The following is a 24,237-nucleotide window of genomic DNA, read 5'->3' on the forward strand; positions in this document are numbered from 1 at the left end:
AGTCAACAGTTTGTCTTGCGGTCTTACTTCAGTTTAGTTGTGTAATTAGTAATTTTAAAACCACTTTATACACAAATACCCAAGATCACACTCACTTTCAATTTAAGAAATGAATGAAACAAGACAGCAACATCAAAACACACTTCTGGCACTTTTCTCAACATGTCAAGTAAGCACAAGCTGGACTGGCAACCTCGGTGGGATCCCACGGGCCTCGCTGGCTCACCTTGACAGCTGGACTCTCTGTGGAGGCTGTGCAGGATCTCTTGGTCTTCCTTCGTCTGATAATTAAACTCTTCCAGGTGTGCCGCACGGTTACTGGCATTCTGGGCCAGCATCAGCTGGATGTCACCGCACAGTGTCAGGTACTGAGACAGGAACAGCAGCACTTCGGACAGCATATTAGTGCAGAGGCAGCAGTACGTGTCTACGCGGATGGGGTGGGAGAGAGAAGCAGCTCAGGCACACTGACCGTTAATGGACACAAAGTACTAAAAGAAATCTGCTAGCAGGTGGAAGCTTTGTACCACTGTGTCTATTCTGACTTTATTTTATGTCAGATACCACATATGGCTTCATGTAGTTCAAAACGAAAAGATTAAATTAAAACCTTCAGAGCAGAAAATAAGATACCAGACAGGATATGTAAGACTAGAAAAGTCACTTTAAAATTAAGCTGCACAACAGAAACAGGGGTAAACTTTCCCTGCGACTTGAAGCCTCTGCTCCCTCCCCTGCCCACGGACATGCCCTCCCGGGGGCTCACCGTGGCTCTGCAAAGCCAACTTGATGTACCGCAGCGCCCGCCCATACTTCTGCAGACTCATGGCGGCATCCGACAGAACGTAATAAGCCTTTGACGACTTGAGAATCAGCTGGAGCTTCATTTTATGTTGCCAAGAACCAGGGATCATTCCCGACTGACTGGAATAATTACCCTTCTGAAGTGAGCCCACTGTGACACGGGGGGAAAGGCAGCACATTTTATTTGAATGTAAGTCTCACTACAAAAAAATAATTCGATTATTGATTCAAACACCCAAGGCTGCTCTTCCCTGCAGCCTCACCCGTCACTCTCTCCCGGGGTCACTGCTGTAACTGAACCGGGGGCTGACCCCAGCCTCCTGCTGCTGGGTGAGCATCGGCTTACTTCCAACTTCTGCATGCCGGCACGGCATACAGGGTGGCATCTGGCCATTGACCTGGTGTGCATGGTGGGCACGTTACTGCATCCAAGGCCATGTGCCTTCAGCCTCCTTCCCGCTGCTCCACCCTCCCAGCAGGGCGAGTCACTGCTGTTGCCCACATTGACTCCCTCCCTCTGCCTCCTGTCTTGACTTCGCTAGCAGGAATACTCTATTCGAATATTCAAATCGAATATTCTAACATTCTATTCTACACTCCAAGTCCAGACCATTACTATCTACTTTATCCAACAAATGAGCACTGAGCCAGGCACCAGAAACAGGGACAAGGAGTCACCTGGCGGCCTCCTTGGAGCCCGCACAGACCAGAGGAGACGACTGGTAACTCCGGCCCCTGCAGAAGACACTAAGCAAGTAGCTCAGTAAGAACAAAATCTGTGGGAACAATGTGACCCTCCTTCCTTCACAACTTCTCTAGTTTTATCAGAAAACAGGGCAAGTCACGCAATGCAATGGAAAGCACTTGGTTTCTATCAGTCTCATTTGCGCACGTTTCTTTCTCCTCTGCTTCATGAATGTTTTTTGGGAGACACTGTGAGACCAGAGATGAGTGAGCTGAAGTTTCTGCTCACAACTGAGTGTGCACATAACCCCTTGAACACTAGGACACACACAGCAGCTTGGGAAGTGCTGAGAACAAGCAGTGAGGCTTCAGGGGTCCTGAGTGAAGATACTGAGCATGTAGCGTGGGGACCTGGGCAGAATTTCCAGCAGCTGAGGGAGGAGGAAGGAAGACACAGAAAAGGCACTTCAGAAAATGCCACAACTAAGGCAGAGATGCCCAGAGTCCTGGTGCAGTCCCCTTCACTGCCCCAGGGCTCCAGCCTGGCACACAGGAGGTGCCACATAAAGGCTTCCTGAGAAAACTCTATCCCCACTTATGTTCATGAAGAAAAGAAAGGTCTAGAAAGCACCTGGTATTATTACAAACCACAGACTTTCAAAACACTTTTAAAACAACTAAATAAAAAAGAAGTGGGGAGCTCAAGTTAAAAAAAAAATACAACTGAGAATAAAGCCAACGAGAAACTCAAAACACTTTCACTTTAAAGCCCACATGTTCCCAAGAAGGGCTGTTCCTGAGAACAAGATACTGTGTAAGCGGTGAATCTAGCCTATTCGCGCGCCAGCAAGACCACACTCCCAGGCGGCGGCGCTCAGGGTGTGCCCATCCTACGCCCTCTACCTGGCCCACTGACGTGCCTAGCCCAGTAACAACCTCTTGGGCAGGCACCGCCGACATCTCCAGGTGGAGAGAAAGCGAGGCTCAGCGAGAAGTGGAACAACTTGCCCCAGCAAAGCCAAGATCTGAAGCTGGGCGTTTGGCTCCTAAGTCTGTGCTCTTCAACATTCAATTGCTTTTACTGAAGCAGAAATTTTAGGCGAACCCTGCCAGGCTGGGGACATTAGTTCCTCACAGTAGGAAGGAGAAGAAGCAGGTTCTTTATGTTCTAGTAGAAGTATCTAAGAAGGACTGAAATTGTCCTCTTTGTTTTATACTTCAAATGAAAGGGTATTTCCCCCTACTTTCCATTCACATGATATCCTTTCCTGAGTTCCTTTCAATGAATGCTTGAAATGACGTAAGTCTGCTATTGATAAGGGACCAGTATATTGTGCTACTGAAAAGGCCTTATTTGCACATCAATTCAACTTACTTTTGTCCAAAAACAAGGCCATCTGCTTCTCCAAACCCTCAGGACCCCCCCTTGCGGATTCATCTTCGTATTTTAAGGGGATTGGAGTGCTGGGGTCAGCTGCAGGAAGGTCGCTTTCTTTTTTAATGCTGCTATCCACAGATTTTAAACCCTTTATTTAAAAAAAAAAGAGAGAGAGAGAAACATTTTTTGATATGTGTAGCTGAAGATCAGATGAAAACATTTAAATATAAGGCAACATCTGGACTACTAAATACATTTAGGAGAATTTATATTTTGAAAACAGATTAAAAGCCACACTTAACCTGGAAGAGTTGGGGAAAATGAATTCGATTTTCAATTCATGCTTAAAGGGAAAAAAGCACAGCAAAATGTCACTCAGAGCACGCAGGCTTCCATCAACAGCACTGCCAACACAGCAAGTATGGCTCTCCGGACATGAGGGCCAGACCCGCACTCACCTCCAGCACATAGCTCAGCACAAGCCTGCAGCGCTCTTCGGTGTCATGGCACGCAGGAAAGGCGCAGCTCGGCTGCGGAGACAGATTCAAAGTCATCACCACGCCAGCAACATGACACACCCCACAGCTCTCATCTCCTGGAATTACTAAAAGTCTACAAATCAACATTTTTGAAATTTGCTTGCATATTCAGCCTATTGAGGTTATCTGGTATTAGTTAACTTACTGTTTTAATTGCAGTTTAAACTGATATAAGCATCTTTAACAAAAACTTGACTTAAAAAGATTATCCTGCCTTCAAGTTGTTATAAGTACTTAAAAATGCAAAAATAATTCTATTACAAAGTCAGAACGCATGTGGTAATGTTCTAGATAAATGAGTACTTAATCTAGTAGGTCAGCTCAATTTCTAATCAGCACTGATACTTAATAACACAGTTAGCAGGATCATCAATTGAGCGGTGAGTTAACAAGTGTTACCAATGGTCTCACTGTGTAATTTACAAGCTTAATTGGGAGCAAACCCAGTTAGCCATCTCCCTCCACTCAGTGGCGTCAAGTGTAAGGGCCTCTGCAGGGCCTTGCGTTTTGGTGAGAGCTGCGAGGCTAAAATTACTGTCCTCATCTCGTGGAAGAGAAGCAAACACAGAGACGGAATACTGTGCCCAAGGAGCACAGCAAGTGGTGACTCTGAAGCTCTGGAGACAGGATGACTATTCTTTGAAAACAGCATCGACAAGGCGGTGCTGGCCAGATGTGCTTCTAAAAACACTACCGCTGCATTTGCTTCAGTGCTTCAAGGATGATACAAAGTGCTGAATTCTGTAGCTTACCATCAAGTCCCGGACCTTGCATCATAATAACACAACTTTTGCAATTAAGAACTCTACGTCTAATCAGAAAAACTTTTGCTCCACCGTGAGGAGTTTAAGGTGGAAGTATATACCAAAATTTACATGGACAGTTAATAACTTTTCCTGCCGTGCTATAGTCAAATATTTACTGAACACCCACTGTGTGTTCTAGACACGGGAATTACAAGAGTGTCCACACCTTCATGGGCTGATGCGTCCAGGGAAAGGAGGCAGACAGACAAGAACTAAAGGCACAGATAAGCGCCTCCATGAAGGAGCTAACAGCAGACACTGGCTAGTGTGGTTGGTCTCCTGGAGAAGGTGGAGTTTCAGCCAAGACTTACGGCCTAGAAGAGGCTGCCAGGAGAAGACCGAGAGGCCCTCAGCGGAATTGAGTCTGAGACAGAGAAAAGGGCAGTGTCAGGGCGGGCGGGGTGGGGGGATACCGGAGGGAAGGGAAGAGACCAGAGAGGTACAGGACAGCGGAGGGGTCTCAAAACCCTAGTTAGATTGTAAAGTTCCCATCTGACAGTTAACTCAGAGCTTAAATTAAAACCATCATATAAAATATGACTGCGTTTCAGTTCCAAGAACAGCCAGAACTCCTTTCAGGATGACCTGGATCTAATCACAGGGAGACGGGACTAGAAATTGTAATTTAGAAAACTGAAACGTAATTATACTGTCTGAAAAGTACGATGGATCCTGATCTGGATGGATCTGGATGGATCAGGATCCATCCTTGATCCTGGATGGATCAAGGCCATCCAGGCAATGGAGACGTGAAGGGCAGGGAGGTGTTGGGGTCTCTGGCCTGGCCAGGGCAGGGCCCTGTCCATTCCAGTCCAGTCACTGAGAACACAGAGATAAGGGGCCACATCCCTCCATCGCCTCCTCTCCCGGGCCTGCTCCCAGGCCAGCTCCGCACTATTCTCCTGCACCCAGGGATGAGGAAGCGGCACTGGGCAGGAGACTTGACTGCACTGTTACTGGAAATGAAACCCTGTGCAAACGACTTCATGACATGTTTTACACACCTCCCCAAATCAGGCGGGCATGTGTGGCAGCTACTACCTGCAACAACTATCAGAGCAACAACTACCTGCAACAACTACCTAGATGTCACAAGGCCAATCATCATTAGACCCTGGACCGCGAAGGACTTACTGCAGTGAAGTCATTTTCTGAGTAGTTAACTGAATTCAACTAACAACTATTTGCTTTTGCACAGATAAAATGTCAGTATGCTCACTCTGATTTGATGAATGGATTTGTATTTTTCTGGAACTGACAATTCTCCAACAGACTTAATTATAGCTACTGCTTTGTTATCATCTGATGGATCAGAACTGGGGCTGTAGGACCCATTTTCATCGCTGTCAGGCATCTCTTCTTCCTCTTCACTGTAACTTTCATCAGAATTCTCATTTAAAGGAGATTCTGAACTTTCTTCTTTTTTAGGTTCATCCAACTGAAAAAGTTCTGAAAGCATGTAATTGGCTGAAGCAATAATCTTATAAAAAGAAAAGAGGAAACATGTATAAATGACTGTTACCACAATTGAACACTCTTAATAGGTGCGAATTTTACTAATGAGTTTTCGTACTTCTGCACACAGGGCATTTCCCTTGCCAGCAACAACCCAGAGAATGTTCTATTCCAAGTTGCCAACACTCTGTGAACACACTCTGTAAAACCCTCAAGAGTTATGTTTCTGAAATTATCCCATCCCCAGCTCTCATCCTTTAAATGTGGCAACTGTATTTCACCAGAGACAAAAAAGTGCATGTGTAAAGTGTCGTAACTAAGCTGAGGAACCAGAATTTCTCTGCACAAGCTATGAATTCCTAAGAATTTATCTTTAATGGTCAACAAACACTACATTTCCTACAGTTCTAAGGAGGAATCCCCCCACAAAAGCTGAACAAGGGAAAAGCCCATCGCAGTAGCTCTTTAAACTAGCACTTGCATATTACCATTCCTTCTGCTCTATCGTTGTAAAGAACTCTTAAACACAGATACTTTCACAGAAGTCATTCCATTCCCATGAAACACCACATCTCACCGTAACCCTAACTCAGCAACTAGGTATTCCACTCAAAATTTGCTTTGCCATTTTCTTCAAAGAGAATTCTCTTGGCTTGGTCTCTAGGAGAATCTTTATCATCAAACTGGATGTGGCCACACTTAAAATTAACTTAGATCCTTAAAAAAAAAATTGACATACCTTTTCTGACTTAAATAGGCTACAATTAGCATTAGACTGAAAAAACAACTGTCAAATTCAGAAAACTGAGGGTTGGGGATTGCAAAATCGTGGGGTGCATGGCACAGATTATTTTAAGAGCAGCTTAGAATGTGAACCTTACATATATTTAGCAAGGTCAGTCCTATAAATGGCTATTTTAAAAGGTACTACAAGACAGTTTTCCGCATTTTAACAGTGATAAAGGAAACAAAACAGCACTGCTCTGTTAAATTAAATGGGCTTGAAATTTGTAGTCCTAAATGTCCTATGAGCCACAAATGAAATTTTCTAGTAGTACATTAAGAAAGTAAAATCTGATTAATTTTACTATTTAAAATAGTTTAATATTTAAGTCCAGAAACAAAATGTTCAACACACTGTCTTCAAAGCACATTTCACTTCAGAGAAGGCACAAGTTTTGGTGTTCAACACACCCAGGACACTGGCTGGCACGTGCATGGCGTGGTCAGGAGGCAGGGGAGTTAATGTCTATACAGTTCTCTGTTAGCATACCAGACTGTTTCAGACCATATAAATGTTACCCTTACTTGAGGATGTCTGCTTTTGTCCAACAGTTTAACACAATTAAGCAGCAACGTTCTAATAGTCCCATAGTGTTTCTTATTTTGGTTCTTCTTCATCATCATGTTGCAAGCAACCCTAAAAAAACGTTTACATCGACTTTACTCTCCAGTCCTCCTCTGCAAGGCACAAATCTAGGCATGCTCTTCTTTCTACCACAGAGAGGGCTACAAGAAATAACTAAATACTGTGACCTGCCTCCCCCTTTTATTTTGTGCACTCGCATGCGTTCTATGTTCCCTCCCCCCTCAACCCCCCCACCTCACACATTCTTTAAAAATACAAAAAAAAAAGCAAGGCTTTTCAAAGCCTTGGTTTGACAGACTGCTGAACACTCAACCTCACGTGCACTCCTGCGAGCGCTCACTTATACAAGAGGATGGCCACTGGCATTGTGAACGGGTTCTGGTACTTGTCTTCAGTCTCCTCACAAAGAGTGGTGAGGTCATAGAGCTTCACTATATCGCTGCCACTTGCTGGAAAGAAAAACAAACAACCTCATTGTGCAGCAGTTATTCTATCCATTATGGTTCACTCAAGAATCAGCTTACCTTTAAAAAGCCAGTAGGTATGTCCTTCTTTGGTGCAATTGGATTTCAGAAATGATAAAATGTTCTGTGCAATGTCTTTTATGACTTTAGTAGAAAAATTAGAATTTTCCAAATTGGGAATCTCTTCTGTCTTTATCATCTCATACTTCTGTAAAACACCGACAGCAGGCAGTTTGAAAAAACCCAGGCTGCAACACTTCTTGTTAAAGAGCAATCTAATACATAAACCCTGTGCTTAGAGGCCAAAGCAACATGAGCTGAAACTCATGGGTTTGATCCCCTCACTGCTCCAACATCTCAAAGGTACTTGAATCCCCCCCCCCCCCCCCAGCAGCTTTGGTGTACCACCTTGGGCTGTTCTGCGGCATGACCTTATTTCTGCTCTAACAAGGTCCTCAACGTCAGGTACACTTTCCTCTACTCCACCTGATGGTTTTCAGCTGGGAGGATGGTAGGTGAAGAGAGACTGAACCCGATAAGCTTTTTCAAAGTATTTCTGGCTTGCTTTCTGTGGACACTAGACTCCCGTGCTGCACTTCTCTGGAGCTATGTACAGCAATGGAGAGGATGGCAGTAAAGGCTGCACAGACACCACCACCACCACCATTATCCAAGCACCTTCATATTTTTTTTCTGGCTTCTCTTCTGCTCACACTTGCCTAAATGCTTCTTAGCATGCTTTCTGAAGCACTCGAAAACTAGAAACGCCAAAGCAACTGGAAAATAAGACCAAACATAGTCTTCTAAGGTTAATTTTCATCTATTCTGATTCATGTAAAGTCCCCAAGTTGCCACTTCCTTTTTAGAACACTCCTTTCCCGACCGTCTGCTGCGGTGCCGGCTCCCCTTCCCTCTCCAGCCATGCAGGGAGAAAAGCCAATGCCTGACTCTGATGGATCCCCTCGGTGGTGAACTGGAATAGAATCTAGGCAGATGGCACCCCCACTTACTTCTCTGGCTCCTTTTTCTCTAATGACTACAACTTCAAAATGCTCACTGGGCATTTTTATGTTTCCTCACACTGAAAACATGATGAAGACATATATAGCGCTTTCCCTGCCTAAATCGAGGCACTGCTCCCATCTGGGGTAATGACAGGAGCAGCATTATTCTAGTCCCTGGGCCCCAGGCCTACCTTTTGAGTCTTCCTTCCTCCCCCATTGCTCATGTTCTCTCCTCAAACGTGCCATTTAGAATAAAAATATTAACCGTGGGTCTCAATCACAGGTACAGCTCAGAATCATCTACAAAGCTTTCTTTTTATTTTTTCACAGATACCCAGAGGCCCTGTAGTGAAATACTGGGGGCCCAAGAAACTGTCTTTTTTAAGAGGCCACCAGTGATTCTGATACATCTGGCAGGTCAGGAATCACTGGGTTGGAACATGCTGGCTGAAAGCAGGCGGCAGTCACATGCTAGCTCAAATACTGGCACCACCACTCACTAGCATTGGGCCCGGTGACTCCCGTGAGCACCCTGATCCTCACCCCCTATCAGAGTAGCAGCATATGAGGAGCTGAGACCAGACATGGTAATGCATGCAAGCCACTCAGCAAAGTGTCTGGAACAAAATAAGACCTCAGTAAATGACGCTACTCACTGTTCTCGTCAATTCTTACCATTTCCATGTAGTTGAGAACATGACACTACTCACAAAGGCAGGACAGTGCCCAACCAACCTTCTTGTCTCCAAGCTCTCCCTATATGTCCGATGTGACAGTCCAAATAAATACTCCAACATAACAAATCTCACCTCCCAGGTACAAAGTCTTCACTGACTGCAGATTAACAAACTAAACCAAGTACAGTATCCAACACTCTCCATTACTTAACTATGACCATTCTGCTCTGCTGCTACATGAACCTTGTGTGGCCTAACTGGATGTTATCAACCTCTTCATTTACTTAGAATAGCCTGTTAAAATCCATGTCTTGTTTTTTTAGGTGTGTGCTACCATTCAAGATCCACTTAGAATGTGGCATTTCTGGGCCTCCCTAGTGGCGTAGGGGTTAAGTCTCGGGGCTATCATGCTATGGCCCGAGTTCAATCCCAGGCCAGGGAGCTGACCCACACATGGCACAGCAGATCTCTCCTGTCTTCCTGCTGCTCCCCTCAGCAGTGGATTTCAGTAGATCCACCTGTTCTGTTCTCCACTCTGTCTCTGGTGAATCCTCTCACCACCCCCCTCCCCCATCTCTGGCCTACATCCCAGTTCTTGTATGCATAAATAAAAAATCTTAAACGAGAACAAATGTCCAATAATAACTTGCTATGGAGGCTATCCATGCTGCAATCACTGCTATTGTCTTTCCCTAAAGCTTTGCGTGTGCCGAGTAGATATCTGTACATAAATAATCACCTCCTTTGTATAAGCACATTGAAGTAATTACTATGGGCACACACAAGGCATTAAAATTAAAATTACATGCATAGATTGTAGGTTGTAGTACATTCGTGAAAGCCCCACATAAGGTACTCTGCACCAGCCCGAGTTCGAGAATTACCAGAAGTCACACTGTCTTACCTGTACAATTCCATTTACATGAAAGCACATCACCAGCTCAGGCACATTGCAGATCAAGTTGTCCAACCAATAGTCAATTCCAGTTAACACATTAATTGGTTTGTTGTTGTCCCTAAAAATATACATTTTTAGTGTATTTTGGTTTCATTAAGATATTCCATAATAAATCACTCTTTTCTCCCATTTAAATATTCTGATCTAGTTCTCCCAGTGGGAGCCACACAGCTTTCCCTTCTGATGAGATGCATGTGCCACGTGATGGTATTTCACGTCTCTCCATGCGGGGTTCCTAGCTGGATTCCCTAAGTTTTCAGAGACTACAAGGGAGTACAGCAGATGACTCAAAGCCTACTGCATGCACCTGTTCCCTATGATCAGATTTTCACCTGACCATCATTCAGGTAACACCCAAGTTAGAAGTCATATCGCTAATACAAATAAATATGCCTGGAGGGCCTCCCCGGTGGCGCAGCGGTTGAGCGCTGGGTTGGGAAGCTCCCCGCGGCCTCTGCGGCGCCGGATGAATCCCCGGCTGCTCCCCAGCCACCGGAGGAGGGTCCCATATGGTGCGCAGACCTCTCCTGCCGCCCGCTGCTCCCCTCAGCAGTGTACTTCGGTCCTTCTGCCTGCTCTGTTCCCCGCTCTGGCTCTGGTGGATTCTCTCACCCTCCCGCGCTTCTGACTGTACCCAGTGCATGTATAAACAAAACAAACAAACAAACAAATAAATAAAAATACATGCCTCTTTGAAAACAACAACAACAAAAAACCCCCAAAAAACCAACAACAAAAACAAATAAATATGCCTGGAGCATGAAGAAAAATGCTCACAACTAGGTAACAAAGCTGGTAAAAACCACCCCCTTCACTAATTAAATTCTACCACATTCTCAACAATTTAGAGAGTCAGACCTAAGACTAAGCCAGTCCAGCTGATCAGACTCCATCCGACTAAGGGCCAGCATGAAGACCTAGGCAGAGGGCTGTCAGCCCCTGCCGGCAGCAGGCCCTTCCTAACTGTGGCCACTTTAATTGGCAGGCAAGAAGGGAAGTGAAAAATCCTCGGAAAAGGTGACACTGCCCAAAGGGAAACATGAAATGGGCTCTGATTCTACAGGAAGGGAGCTCCGTCTTACCTGAGACGCAAGCTGACAGCTGGGTATCTGCCTCCTCCAAATATAGGCATATTGGAGCCAACTAGCATATGTATGTCTTCAAATGTCCACAAAATGTTACGAACAAAGTCATTTTTAAGACCCTTTGATTTAAAATAAAACAGGAAACATTACTATAGAGTAGACAGGAAATCCGTAATTCCCCACCACGATCTACAGAAAGACTAGAAAAGAGAAGACAAAGGAGAGAAAGTAAAGTCACAGAGCTACACGAGCACAGGTGTTCAGAGGGCAATTTTCAGGATCCAGTGGATTTTTTCCCCTATGAATTCCAACTTAGACTCGTTTTTGAATAAAGTAGGCTGGGGGCTAGACGTCGCAACGCGGACGCCGTGGAAAGCATACCTGACTGTTCTCCCCGTCATTGAATAAAGTAGTCAGGTTTTGTTCTTTGGGTGCTGAGGCCACATGCCCCACTATGTATGAGGGCTCAAGAGGCTCACTTCCCTGTGAAAAGTGCAAGGATAAGGAGTGATTCTGCTGCTGTATTTCTTTAAAATGACCTATTTTTAAAGCGATCACCTAGACAGTCAAGCACACACCTCACATTTATTTTTGTGAATCAGGGCTAAGGCAATAATGAACTCATCACTACGTGGTGTATCTCAGCTTTAAAAGTTCTTCATTTTTTGGGTGAATTCAAACACCACTGCTCTCATCCTGCCTCTAATCTCCACTGAATTTTCAGCATTCCCAAGGCAGCTCAGCATACTGCCGGGAGCGGCCTTCAGAACAGACTGTGGTTCTGCCTTCTCTCAGGGTGCATCACACAGCACATCTTGCAATAGAATGTTTTCCAGAGCGAGGTATGTCAAACGCTGCTTCTGTAGGTCTGTTTTTGGAAAACAGCAATAATGATAACCATAAAAAAAAGGCCCCTAAGAGATTCTGCAGTAGGAAAACCTACTTCACCTGGGTATTATCCGCTGCTCTCAAACGGATGTCATCTCAGAATGTTTTCAATTCTCACTACATTCTATAGAATATATTTTGATAAACATTTTGGAAGGGGGACTTCCGACACTGGGTAAACTCAGCCTTCCACTGTTTTCCAAGCATTAGGACAGCTGTCGCTATTTCTATATTACATCAATGCTCCACGGACCCCAAGACGGGCATGCATTTATGTGTGTGTTGCTTATTCCAGGAAAATGCTGTCTTCTCATCATAGGTCCATGCTAACAGGCTCGCCACCCCCCCCACCCCGTGAAATGTCCATGACTGCAAGTGGGGGTGAGGTGAGGGGGGTTGAGGGAGAGACCCCAGCTGTGCTGCACCTTCATTGCTCCCTAAGGTGTTCTCAAACAATTTCAAACTCTTTTATTATTTGTTTATATAGACAAGTTATCAACCTATGAACCGATCCCCAAAACTGAATTTGTCAGGTAGCTAGTGGGAATTTGGGGTCTGGGTTATAATCTTCTCAGTAAAGGCTGGGTTCAAGGCCAAGGCACATACCTAGTTAAGCGCTATCACTGCTTCACACAGGACTCAAACTAGCAGTTTTGGTTTTGAAAATAAGAAGTCATGAGGTGGCAGCTTATAAGCCAAAATAAATATCTCATTGTTGAAATTGGGGCAGCATGGTATGTTTAAAAAATATTCTGCAGAAGACTATTTTTTCTCACCATTTGCAACAACATGGACAGACCTCGCGCGCATTAGGCTACGTGAAATAATCAAGTGGAGAAAGACAAATATCTGTGACTTCACTCATGGGGAAGCTACCAAAAGCCAAGGGTGACAGGGTAGGGGGGGCGGGTAAATAAGGTAAGAGGGGTTAGGTGACGGGGATGGCTGAAGCTCTGAGTGGCCAACACAGCACAGTCTATGCAGGTGCTGAAGGATAGTGCTGCCCACCTGAACACTCGATGAAGGGATAAACCTATGTCACTTCCATAAAACAATTTTTAAATTATTTTTATGGCAGGCTAGTTCTACTGAGGAATATGCATTGTTGAGACAGGACACCTGCTACATGTAGTACTGCTGTAAGAACAGACTTCTGATAGCAGAGATCTAGGTCTAAACCCTAGCTCGAACTTCACCATCTGTGCAACCATGGGAAAAAACACTGACATTTTATGAATTTTAACTGACCTATTTTTAAAGTGGCAACAGCATTTAATACATTAACAGCTCCAAATTTTACACACACACACACACACACACACACACAGTGTGATGGCGTGAAGTATAGGCGTAAGTGGCATTAAATAATGCCAGCTCACTTCCTCCACCACTAAGTCTACAGATTGTGAAAGCCGCCAAGATTTCTCACAGCATCCCCTAAGCAAGGACAGCACAGTGATAAGGCTGGCAAAGGTGGGTGGTACAAGAGTATTATTTCTACAATGTGGTCTTTCTGCAGCAAGGAATTTAAAATTAAGGAATGCTTAATGAATTTTTAAAAGTCCTTTAGTGAAACAGAACCACATACAGGATAGCACACGATACAGTCCAAGGAACGCTGACAAAGTAAATCACCCACGTAACCACGACCAGTCGTGACGGCCGGTGCCTTCTCAGTCACCCCCAAGCCCCGGGCTCACCACTCAGGGACCTGCGGGGTGATGACTTCCTCTTGTGTCCTGAGAGTTTCCCCAAGTTTGAAAAAAATTTCTTCACTTTGGAAAAAATTTAAATTCATTACATAGTTTAATGAGCTTTCTAGGCCTTAAAATCTGCTAGAACTGAAGTTAAATGTATCTGCCTCCTATAGGCCTGTAATTTGTGTAGACACAATCTGGCAGAATAATGTTCGATATGTGAGGCCACACAGAAAGACGAAAAGCACAATTTACCAAGTCAAAGCTCTTATTTTTATCTTCTTCAAGTTTATCAACATGTTTCCCTGAACACAGACATGCACAATTTACATTGATGGATTTTTTTATTCTTTTGTAGATATAATAAGGACGAAAATAAACAAGCAATAAGGAGAGATCAAGAATATAAGCGACAAAACAGACAACACATTCTACTCTCTCTTCCTTTCTAAAAGTTTTATAACATTAATGAAGATTAAGTCTTGGGAACTTCAGCAAATCTGAAGGGCTATTTTAGGTTTAACACCCACTAGCAGTTAAGGGAAAAAGCTCAATATTTAACTTACAAAGAGGCCTGTGAGTAGTGGTTTTTCAAAGGCATTACTATATACCAAAAGCTTCAAACATACTGTATCACCACATCACACAGCGCTCATGACCCAAGGAAGGAATCAGCATTGATAAGCTATTAGTAAGCTATTTTAAATACTGGGAAAAACCTTTAAATATTTTGAATTTTTTTTTTAAAAATCTGATCAAGTCATCCATAAATAGCTCTTGTGAATTCTACCTTGAAACACTAAAAAGTATATCTTCCAATTGCAAGTCATAAATTCAGAGAATTTTTTTACTCCTGTTCAGCTTTTTGTTAAAAATAAAACAAGGTAAGTGATGGCGCCAATCAACAGCAGTGGTGCTGCCTTCTCATACGGTTTTACTGAGTCAGAACCTAAGCACTGACTGACCTGGCTGGAAGTGCTGGGATCTTCTGACACCGAAGCTGGCATTTCAAAGGGGGCAGGCCACGAAGCACCGTCGGAGTCATTTGCCTGATCTGAACTGGACGGTTCCTGCTGTTCGGCAGCAGAGGGGACAGGCTGAGCGGCTCCATCACCATTGATACTGCCAAGCCGGAAACAAAATGATCACTGTTACCACAGCCTACTGCACTTATCAGTCTACCCGTTCCCAAAAACTAATTCTACAATCAAGCACAAATCTTATTTTTAAAACAGGAATTTAGGACAAAGGTTAACAGTATCACAGTGGCAAAACATGCCTCAAATCAAATTTTAGATCAGAATTTCATTTTCACTCCAGATAAGCAAGAAGCCGGTACCTGTAATATAAAAACTTGGAAAGAATAGCCTTCTGATACCAGTGCTCTTTGCTCTTTTTCTTCCTCTGCCACTTCTGATCAATAAGTCTTTGATAAAATTCTTTCAGCCACGTCCAATCACCAGTCTGAATAACAAAAAGTTAATACATGTCAAAAACAATTTGCTACCTATTATTCTTTTACAGAAAATACTCTTTTTTTGGTATACTCTTTCACGGAACACTTATTTTTATAGACTCCATTCCCACCACCTCTTTTAGGAAATCTCTGCCTTCTTCCTCTCCCTAAGCCAGGCTAGCAGAGATCAGCTGTGCCTGGAGTAAGGCCCACTGCGCCTACTGCACCAAAATGGTCTGCTCTTCTGTGTGTAACTGAAGGACTGTGATTTATTCATGGTCACCTACCAAGACCCCACCTGGTGACTAGCACAAAGATACAGACTGACTTGAACTGAGGTCTTTTTAATCAGAAAAACATTTATTTTAAATGTCAACTTACACCATGGCAAGTTACTTTCCTTCATCAAAGTATTGCAGGAATATTCCTTTAACAGTAGCCCATGGGGCTGGCAGGACTATGAATTATTTGCAACCTGCCCAAGACAAGGTAAGAGGAGAAAAGGGCAACAGGCCAGGAGACACTGCCAGGCTGTTACTGTATCTTGCAGTAGTCTCCATGCTCCACACATGGGGGAAACAGGCAAGGACCAATCAATAGTGTGAGAAGTTCTGCTTTAAGAAAACTAGTCATAATAACTACACATTCACTAGAATAACATTTAACATTTTTCACATCCTTGTTAGCCATATTTCATGAGAATCACTTTATTAGAGATATCAAAGGTTTAAAAAAAAGAACACACTCGTCCCTTAATTTCAGATTTTTCACAATTTCTTCACTGGCCCTATCCTTTTCTTTGCAAGAATTATGGCTTCTTTCCTGTACTCATTTCTTTTTTTTTAAAAAAAGATTTATTTATATAAGAACTGGGGTACAGGTGAGAGGCGCGGGAGGGTGAGAGGATTCACCAGAGACAGAGCAGGGAGCAGAACAGGCAGACTGACTGAAATACACTGCTGAGGGGAGCAGCGGGCGAGGCAGGAGAGGTCTGCCGCACCATGTGGGAATCTCCCTGGCCGGTCAGGAATCGAACCCGCACTAGAGGCTGTGGACAGCTTCACAGCGCGGTGCTCAACCAGCTGTGCCAACGTGGAGGCCCCTATTTTTTTCTTTATTAAAAGTTCTTTATCTTGCATGAAACTTTTCATTTCATGGCTGAAGAAGTACTCAATTACATTTCCCCTTTGGACCTTCTTTGAAACACAATCATTTTTAGTGATTGTTTAGTGATTGTTTAAAATAGTGCTTTTCTGGTAGTTTTTCATAAAAAGCATTACCTGAGACGACCTCATGAAGAGCTCTTGAATGTCTAGCTCATCCAGTAAGAGAGTCCTTCCAATACGGTGCACTGCCATGCTAACATGGGACTTGCTGTAAGGGATCTTCAGGAGTTTTTTTATGTTCTTAAAAAATTAAAGGGTAAAACAGTTTAGAAAGACTTTATAGTGTGATCTGGAATCTTTCCAATTTTAAAGAATGAACTTATTTTCCTAAAGTCATGCAAACTCTACAAGAAGAGCTACACACAGCCACAAGGAAGACAGCTTAAAAATCAGAATCATCCACACTTTAACAGTCATAGTGTGTTAATGAAAATGATGGTCAATAATTTTTTTATGACAGGATTTTCTTAAGGTTAAGTGTGTATAAGTCACACTGTTGCACTGGCCAAGGCTTTTGGATTGGTAGATAAAACTGACCAAATCCGCAAAAGAATTTACCAGACATATCATTTCTAATTCTCAACTGGTAACATAATACAAAATAATCCCACACATTATAATCAGTTGTACTTGCTATTACCAGAACATATCCACCCACATTAGTCAGTTACCACTGCCATGTCTGGGGGGTTGCTCCCTCCTCTTTGAGAGGAGGAGATGGGTTTCAATAATCAGTACCTTTTAATCACTATTTTTTTATGGCTACAGAACACAGCATGCTATAAATCCCCAGCACAAACACCCCAATTACCATTCCGAAATAAGGACACTTACTTCAGAGTCAGAGACAACATCCACATCATTTCCCACCGAATCAATAAAGTCATACGCCATACCAAAGCTAAGGGAGGGAACAAGGCAGGGTTAGGAAGCTGTGCTCAGAATGGTTCAGGCAGAGTTTATAATACTGCCTCTCACTGCTTCTAGGATACACGTTTTTCATGTTCTAGCATCTCTGAATCATTATGCCTATTACCATAATAGATGGTTCGTTTTTCCTTCTTAGTGGTAGATAAAACAGCGTGACTTAAAAATCAATAGCATCTTGGATTCAATTTCTATAGTAATAATCATTAGAAGCAATTAATAGAAAACATTTAGAATAAAAACAATTATTTGTATTTTTATGATTTAAAAAAATGACCCAAAAATCTCTCTTAGAAAAGTCAACTCAAGACAGTCTTTTAAGATCCGGAGATAAAAGTAGAAATAGAAACATTTATCGGGATTTTCGTCTCTGGGATTGTGTGCTAGTGAAAGAGATCGCTATTCTTACCTCCCCACCCTACCCCTCAATATAGAGAGAGAGAAATCATGTACCTGACACCAATTCATCCAGGAGAAAAGGAAAAAGTTAAGTGAGCAACCCAATTGTGCCAGATACCACACGTGAGGCAGGACTATAATCTACAAGCCAGAAAATAATGACAGCTGGTGTCATTATTTTTTAATTAGTAAGTGGTAGAGACTCAAGTGCTAGCTACCTAGCACTGCCTCACTGCAAAGCATGCTGATCACCTGCCACATAGTCTTACAAGTTTCCTAACCGTTCTAAGCTTCATTTTTTCAACCTGAAAAAAAATTAGCAATAGCTAAGTCAAAAAGGTGTTTGAGAATTAAACTCAACAAGGTAAAGTACTTAACACAGTGATGTGTCGTTACACATTGAATATAATTATTATCTGAACCACCTGATAACATTTCCATTGTGCTAATAATATGTCAGTTTATTAAGCCACTTGCCTAAAAGATTTTGGGCTATTTCCAACTTCTTGTTAATATAAACATATTACAAATATTTTACAAATATAGCTTTTAACTTCTGAAGCATTAGGATAATTCCCAAACGACTGTCTCACAAGGCATTGGTGTGCTTACGGCTCTTGCTATCCACTATGTGGAAATACTTTGGGGTCAATCACTGAGAAGAAGAAAAAGACACCCCCACACATTAAGCGGGCTGCAAGAGCGCAACACTTGTACATTTTTCTTTGAGTCCCCAGATGACTCTCTCAACTTGAAATACTGCCAGCAGAATTTCTAGCAAGTGTTAAGGACAAGGTCACTGAACATGCTGAGTCTCTACAGTAGGCGTGTTCAAACACAATGACCCGTCACTGTCCAATCCAGGCAGCATGAAGGATGCGCTGCCTCGTGGGCCACCTGATTCTTCTTTTCACGTGTTCAGAAGGTATGGGAACTGGGTCAAGATGAAACAGCTCAAAGAATTTTAGTGGTCAAAAATTAGCATTGGCAACATGAGGCAGACTTGAAAGAAGTGCATGCAACTGTTATCTTCATATCATAAATTATTCCTACTATTAGAGGCAAGAAGCACTCTGAAAGCCAAATAGGATCTTTTCGTAAAGAGAAACCTCAGCAAGTTGATCGGCATTACAGATTCAACCAGAAAGCAGGATTAGCGTTTTGGAGGTGCGCCTCATGGACAGGCAGAAAATATTTACCTTGAAAATGGCTTGCTTTTCTTACTGTTACCAAGAATGGTAGTTCCTGCGGGCCCGAGCTTGGCACTCTCTCGCAGCCAGTTGGCAGGTGGGAGTTTCAAGTCTGTTTTCTCTTCCAGGCGTGCAAATGCTGCTCGGGGAGGGGCAGAAGAGTATTTCACCACGGCTCGGCTCTTCACCTCATTGCCTCCAAGAAATAAAGCTGATCCCTAATTAACACATTGAATGAAATTTTAATGAACACCAGGAGGGATGAAAAAAAAAAAAACCTCACCTTTCTGAAAAGACACACACGTCAGGCTGCCCGGGGATGCAGGCTACGAGTTACTCAAGCATCCAACACACACAGGCATCAGGGGGGACATTTACTTCTTTTTGAGGTGATGTCAAAGGGAAAACAGAGTCCGGGCGTGAGGCGGCGGCGGTGGGGACCAGCCAGGGAACGAGTCACCGGTCGCTTTTCAAATTTATTCAGCGCAAGTGGAGGAGGAACCGAGGGGGTCCCCGCGCCCCGTGAACTAAACGCAAACTCCGGCCGAACCTCGCTCCGCGTCCAGGCGCGGCCTCTCCCCAGCCGCACGCGCCGGGCAGGTGGGCTGGGGTTGGCTTCAGGCGAGTGATCGGTGATTCCTGAGATCTTCACAGACCGCCCGGACCTGCGGCTTCCCGCGCGGCGAGCCCCGGGGCTCCCGGCAGCGACCCCCGCACCCCCCAAGCCGGCCGGGCGTCCGCGCCCACGCTCCGCCCTCACCTGCCCGCCCGCGGCCGGCCTGCCGGGCCCTGCCCGCGCCCCGCGACCCCCGCCCTGGCCCCCCGGGCCCGCGGCCGCGCGCGACTCGGCCCCAGGCCGGCGGCCCCGGGCCCGCGAGCCCCGCAGGTGCCCCGCGGCGGCCTCACCTGGGCAGCAGCCTCCTCGGCCTCCGCCTGGGGCACGAGGCTGAGCCCCCCTCGAGCGGCGGCCCCGGCCGGCGGGGCCTCGGCCCCGGGGTCCTTGGGGTCCCCCATCGCCTCCGTCGGGGGGCGAGGCGCCGCGGGACCGGGCGCCGCGACGGCCCAGCGGAGCGAGGGCTCAGCCGAGCAGGCGCCGGGGACGCCCCTCAGCCGCACTTCCGGCCCCTGACAGGAAGGAGGGGCGGGGCGCGCGCAAATCTCGCGAGCTCGGGCCGAGGCCTGGCCCCGCCTCCCCCCGCGGGGCCCCCCTCCGAGGCGGGGCGGGGGGAGGGGCCTGATTCGCGCCTGCGCCTGTCAGAGCCGCTCCCGGAAGCCACGTCTCGCGGTATCTGCGCGCGGGCCCCGCCCCCCGCGCGCGCGTCTTTGTTGGCAAACAGGCCGGGCCCGGCTCCGGCGGGGGCGACCCCGCTGCTGGCGCGCCCGTCACAGAGCCCGGCGGCCCCGGGGCGGCCCCGGCGGGGCCCGGGGAGCCCGGCCTGCCCCCGGGTCGGGGTTCTCCCGCGCGGGCGCTGCGAGCCCCGGGCCCGGACCCGCGGCCGAGTCTGGGCGCCGCGCCCGAGGCTGCCCCGCGCCAGCCCCGGGGAGGGGCCCGAGACCCGAGACCCGGCCCAGACCCGAGACCCGGCCCGAGACCTGAGCCCCGGCCCAGACCCGAGACCCGGAACAGACCCGAGACCCGGCCCAGACCCGAGACCCGGCCCAGACCCGAGACCCGGCCCAGACTCGAGACCCGGGCGGGCCCCCCGCGGCCCCCTGCCCCTCGCCCCCGGAGCTGCCGGCGGGGCGGAATCGCCCCTCCTGCCTCAAAACGTGTTTGGTTTTGCAGAAGTGGTTGGAAGTGCTTTTCTCATTAGTTTTGCTTTTGTAAAATGTCTGATTGCATTTGACTGGAGCTCACCCGTCGGTGCATGTCCAGAGAGCCTTGTGCCCGAGCAGCCTCCGCTTGCAAGTGCAGCCAGACAGTTTTACGAAATGTATGAAACGATGAGCTTGACGGCACATTGTGTAGCCATTTGCTGCAGTATGTATTGATTTGGGGGTTTATTTTGTCTTGCATTCAGTTTTTTATTTTTACAGGTAACCTAGTGTAAAAAACTGGACACAAATATCTGACATTAGGATGCTTAAGTCTTTTTTTGGTGCAGAATACCTTGATTGTGTTACTATTGTACATCTTTTAGCTTGCTTTTCAAGAAAATGCAAGAGCATTTAATGGTAGGTGACAAGCTGTTAAATGATAAAATTTTATGAAGATTCTGTGCTCGGTGGTCCTAATTTTAAAAACGTGTCTGTTTCTGTGTTCCTCAAACCATGTGTCTAAGTGGTGAAATGAAGTGATTTAGACTTTACTCAAGTTTTTTCCTATTTTTCCTGTTTATGCATTATTTTATAGTAAAATGTTATTTTAAGCTTTTAAGCACATATATGTAATTTAACATCTAACAATCTTTAAATTCTGTTTTATTGCATAATTCATTTTCTTTTTATAGGATGGAATTTCCTAAGGTAGCAGTAATTCTTTTTTCAGGATTCATGTATATTGTATACCTGGAGAAGACCTTTGTTGATGATGCTTAATGAGGAAATGTGCTGGAACAGCCTGTGAACAGGCAAAGAGGAGTAAAACAGCCAGGAACTCTGCACAGAAAAAGAGGTCAACAGCTGAGAAGACCTGTGATAGTGGGGGGGGGGGGGGGGAGCAGTCTGGAGGACCAGGTTTTCCCAGGGATTCCTGGTGGAGGGACTGGGGCCAGAGAGATTTAGGGAAGGAAGTGACCCAGAGGGAAGGAGAAATGGCACATCTGAGTTCCATAACTACACATTCTTCTAGCTCTAAGTGTTTACGATTTTTTTCTTTTTCCTAGTAAAAAACTTACACACTGGGGGCCTCCCCTGGGTTATTGTAACCAGTCTGCACCCTCACAAGTATGCCAGCGATAGTTATCCTGCATTTAGGGACCTGGGGTGTCAAAGACAGTGGGGAGATGTCACATGACGGGAGGGGGTGCTCAGCCTGACTCTGATTATAAAGATGAGTTGGCCTGCTACAGAGGACATGTTCACTGAGGAGCCTGCCACTGGATGAGACACCCCGCAGATTCCTTCTTCCAGGTCATAAAAGGGGGAGCAGTGATCACTTCTCCATTCAAAAAAGGGGAGCTTGGGGAGTGATAATTTCTTCTATCAGGGAAGGGTGAGGGACTCGGGCAAGTTCCTCACCCTGCAGGACCCCCATTGCTCTTAGAATGTACTGCCTTCCTTAAGTAAGGGGTAGACCTGGGGCAGGGTAGGGGTGGGGGGTTCACCCGGCCTCATTAGCGTGTAGTTCCCGCACTCAGGGAACAGGAGGCCTGGTCTGGGCACTCTGAAAAAAACCTTCCTGGCCCTTTTGGGGAGATGACCCCACACCTACCTCCCTAATAGCTCCCCCACCTCCACACAGGAGCTGTCAAATGACCTCCTGCACTTTTCTTCAAGTTGTTCCACTATGTTCGCTGGTGCCTCTCCCCAGAGAATGCTTATTCTTCAGGCCTCATCTCAAGTATCACTCCTAGTACATCTCCTTAGGGTTCCTTTGTTGTCGGCAGCTTTGGCCTGCACTCGTCATGTTACCAAAATATTAGCTACTTGTATCTGCCCCCCTGCCCACGGTGAGCGCCTGCAGAGCTAGGTCGCATCCCGATCTCACCCACATCAGGCACAGCAATGTAGGTACAATGACTATGGCCAACAGGCTTTTCAAATAATCAAAATCTTCAAGACACAAAACTTTGGCTCCAAAATAATTTTTTAATCTGCAAAATTGAAACTAAAAACGACCAATGAAGTATCTCCAAAGTATTGTGGTGCCCATGCCATTAATTATTAGTTAGTATCCACCGTTTATTGCATTATGAAACAGTTGGTAGATTAGACTGCTTGCAAAAACCCAGCATGCACGATATCAAAGAAATCCCTGTCAATCATAGATACTTTTGGTTACTCGTAGTGCACAGCATTTTACAAAGCAAAATTAGAAAGCCTTTCAGAAAATTTTGCAGTTTTATCAGGCAGATGAGACTAGGGACCTTGGAATCCTAAACAGCCTTGGCTGCTAAAAGGGGGGCATTTGGGGATCGTTTAGGTTGGGCCATGTGCTCTTCGGTTTGCACAAAACCCCTCCTTGACCTCACACCTACCCAACCTCCTCTAGCTGCTGGACCTTGGAAGGAGCTGAGTTTCTGACTCCTGGTCCTGGGCTCTGAGACCTGGAAGAAAGACTTGAGATTATCTGAGCAATCCTATTCCTCTAGGTGAAACCAAGGCAGTTCAGAAAGGAGAAGAGACTGAACAGCACACAAAGCTAGTTAAGGACAAAGACTGGACCAGCACCCAGGTGTAGCTCCCAGGTAGCCTTCTAAACAATTGCGAACACAGCCAGCAGAACTTTTATTTGCTTCAGAATCACCTGAGAAACTTTGGAAGGCAGCTATGCTCACCACTATACCACCAACGCCACAGATTCACCTGAGAAACTAAGTGAGCAGATCCTCTCGCCCAGGTTCCAAATCAGTATCTGTGGGGTAAGATACCCAGGAATCTACATCTCTAGTGAGAGTGCTGATGTCTGATCACTTTGATCTGTAGACCTTAATAGTGAGCTCCCAAAATAGTCCCCTTGGGTGCTGGAAGAACTGTAATTTCTATTTTGTTTAATCGGAAAAATCAGGGCAAAATTAAGCTTTACTAATAACATACAGATGGACACATATGCTCTGCGTGGTCCTGGTGGCTGATACAGCGATCAGGTAATACCGGGTTAGGCAGCTGAATCAAACAGTCCCCAAACACCAGTGAGTAACAATGAGGTTGCCAGGGGGAAAATACAAGACACTCAGTTTCAACTTGAATCTTATATAAACAATAGGAAAGTTTTTTAGAGTAAAACTATCCCAAATATTTAGTAGAATATTTTAGTTGCGGTATTTAATCTGTCCCTTGCACATTTGGGACACAATTTTAATTGCCCACGTCATGTTCACTCCAGGGCCCACGCAGACGAAGCAGCCTCCATCTGGAGCTCTGCCGTGGGAGTGACGGAGCAATAAGGAGATCAATGAGCCATAAACTAGTTCTCAAGCTTTGGTCTGAAGTGAAAACATCAGCGCCACACACTTTTGGGGGCCCAGAAGAGACACAAGCCAAGCTTGGCATCTGTGGCAGGGAAGACTGATGCACCCTGTCTGGGGCAACCAGGTGCAGGGGTGCAAGGCGGGGGTCATATGGAGCTGGGGATGGGGGCAGGAGGCTGTCAGCAACCAGACCTCCCAGCCCCAGCGAATCTTACATGC

At 45.6% G+C, this 24,237-nt stretch overlaps 1 protein-coding gene across 1 annotated transcript in view; it reads right to left on the reverse strand.

The window, feature by feature from the left end:
* The window catches only part of EDRF1 (erythroid differentiation regulatory factor 1), a gene marked incomplete at both ends in the record, with an annotated part of 33,166 nt that extends 13,206 nt beyond the window's left edge, over window positions 1–19,960 (reverse strand). Inside the window, 17 exons of the mRNA XM_084245088.1 lie at window positions 227–427; window positions 767–955; window positions 2,864–3,014; window positions 3,325–3,396; window positions 5,431–5,691; window positions 6,975–7,086; window positions 7,376–7,484; window positions 7,560–7,707; window positions 10,085–10,196; window positions 11,221–11,342; window positions 11,605–11,706; window positions 14,774–14,930; window positions 15,148–15,272; window positions 16,545–16,670; window positions 17,265–17,331; window positions 18,956–19,164; window positions 19,853–19,960. Coding sequence (XP_084101214.1) covers window positions 227–427; window positions 767–955; window positions 2,864–3,014; window positions 3,325–3,396; window positions 5,431–5,691; window positions 6,975–7,086; window positions 7,376–7,484; window positions 7,560–7,707; window positions 10,085–10,196; window positions 11,221–11,342; window positions 11,605–11,706; window positions 14,774–14,930; window positions 15,148–15,272; window positions 16,545–16,670; window positions 17,265–17,331; window positions 18,956–19,164; window positions 19,853–19,960 — 2,371 coding nt within the window. The remainder of the gene's footprint in view (window positions 1–226; window positions 428–766; window positions 956–2,863; window positions 3,015–3,324; window positions 3,397–5,430; window positions 5,692–6,974; window positions 7,087–7,375; window positions 7,485–7,559; window positions 7,708–10,084; window positions 10,197–11,220; window positions 11,343–11,604; window positions 11,707–14,773; window positions 14,931–15,147; window positions 15,273–16,544; window positions 16,671–17,264; window positions 17,332–18,955; window positions 19,165–19,852) is intronic.
* Between the last annotated feature and the right edge of the window lie 4,277 nt (window positions 19,961–24,237).

Source organism: Talpa europaea (assembly GCF_964194135.1).
Source record: "Talpa europaea genome assembly, chromosome: 10".
NCBI lineage: Eukaryota > Metazoa > Chordata > Mammalia > Eulipotyphla > Talpidae > Talpa > Talpa europaea.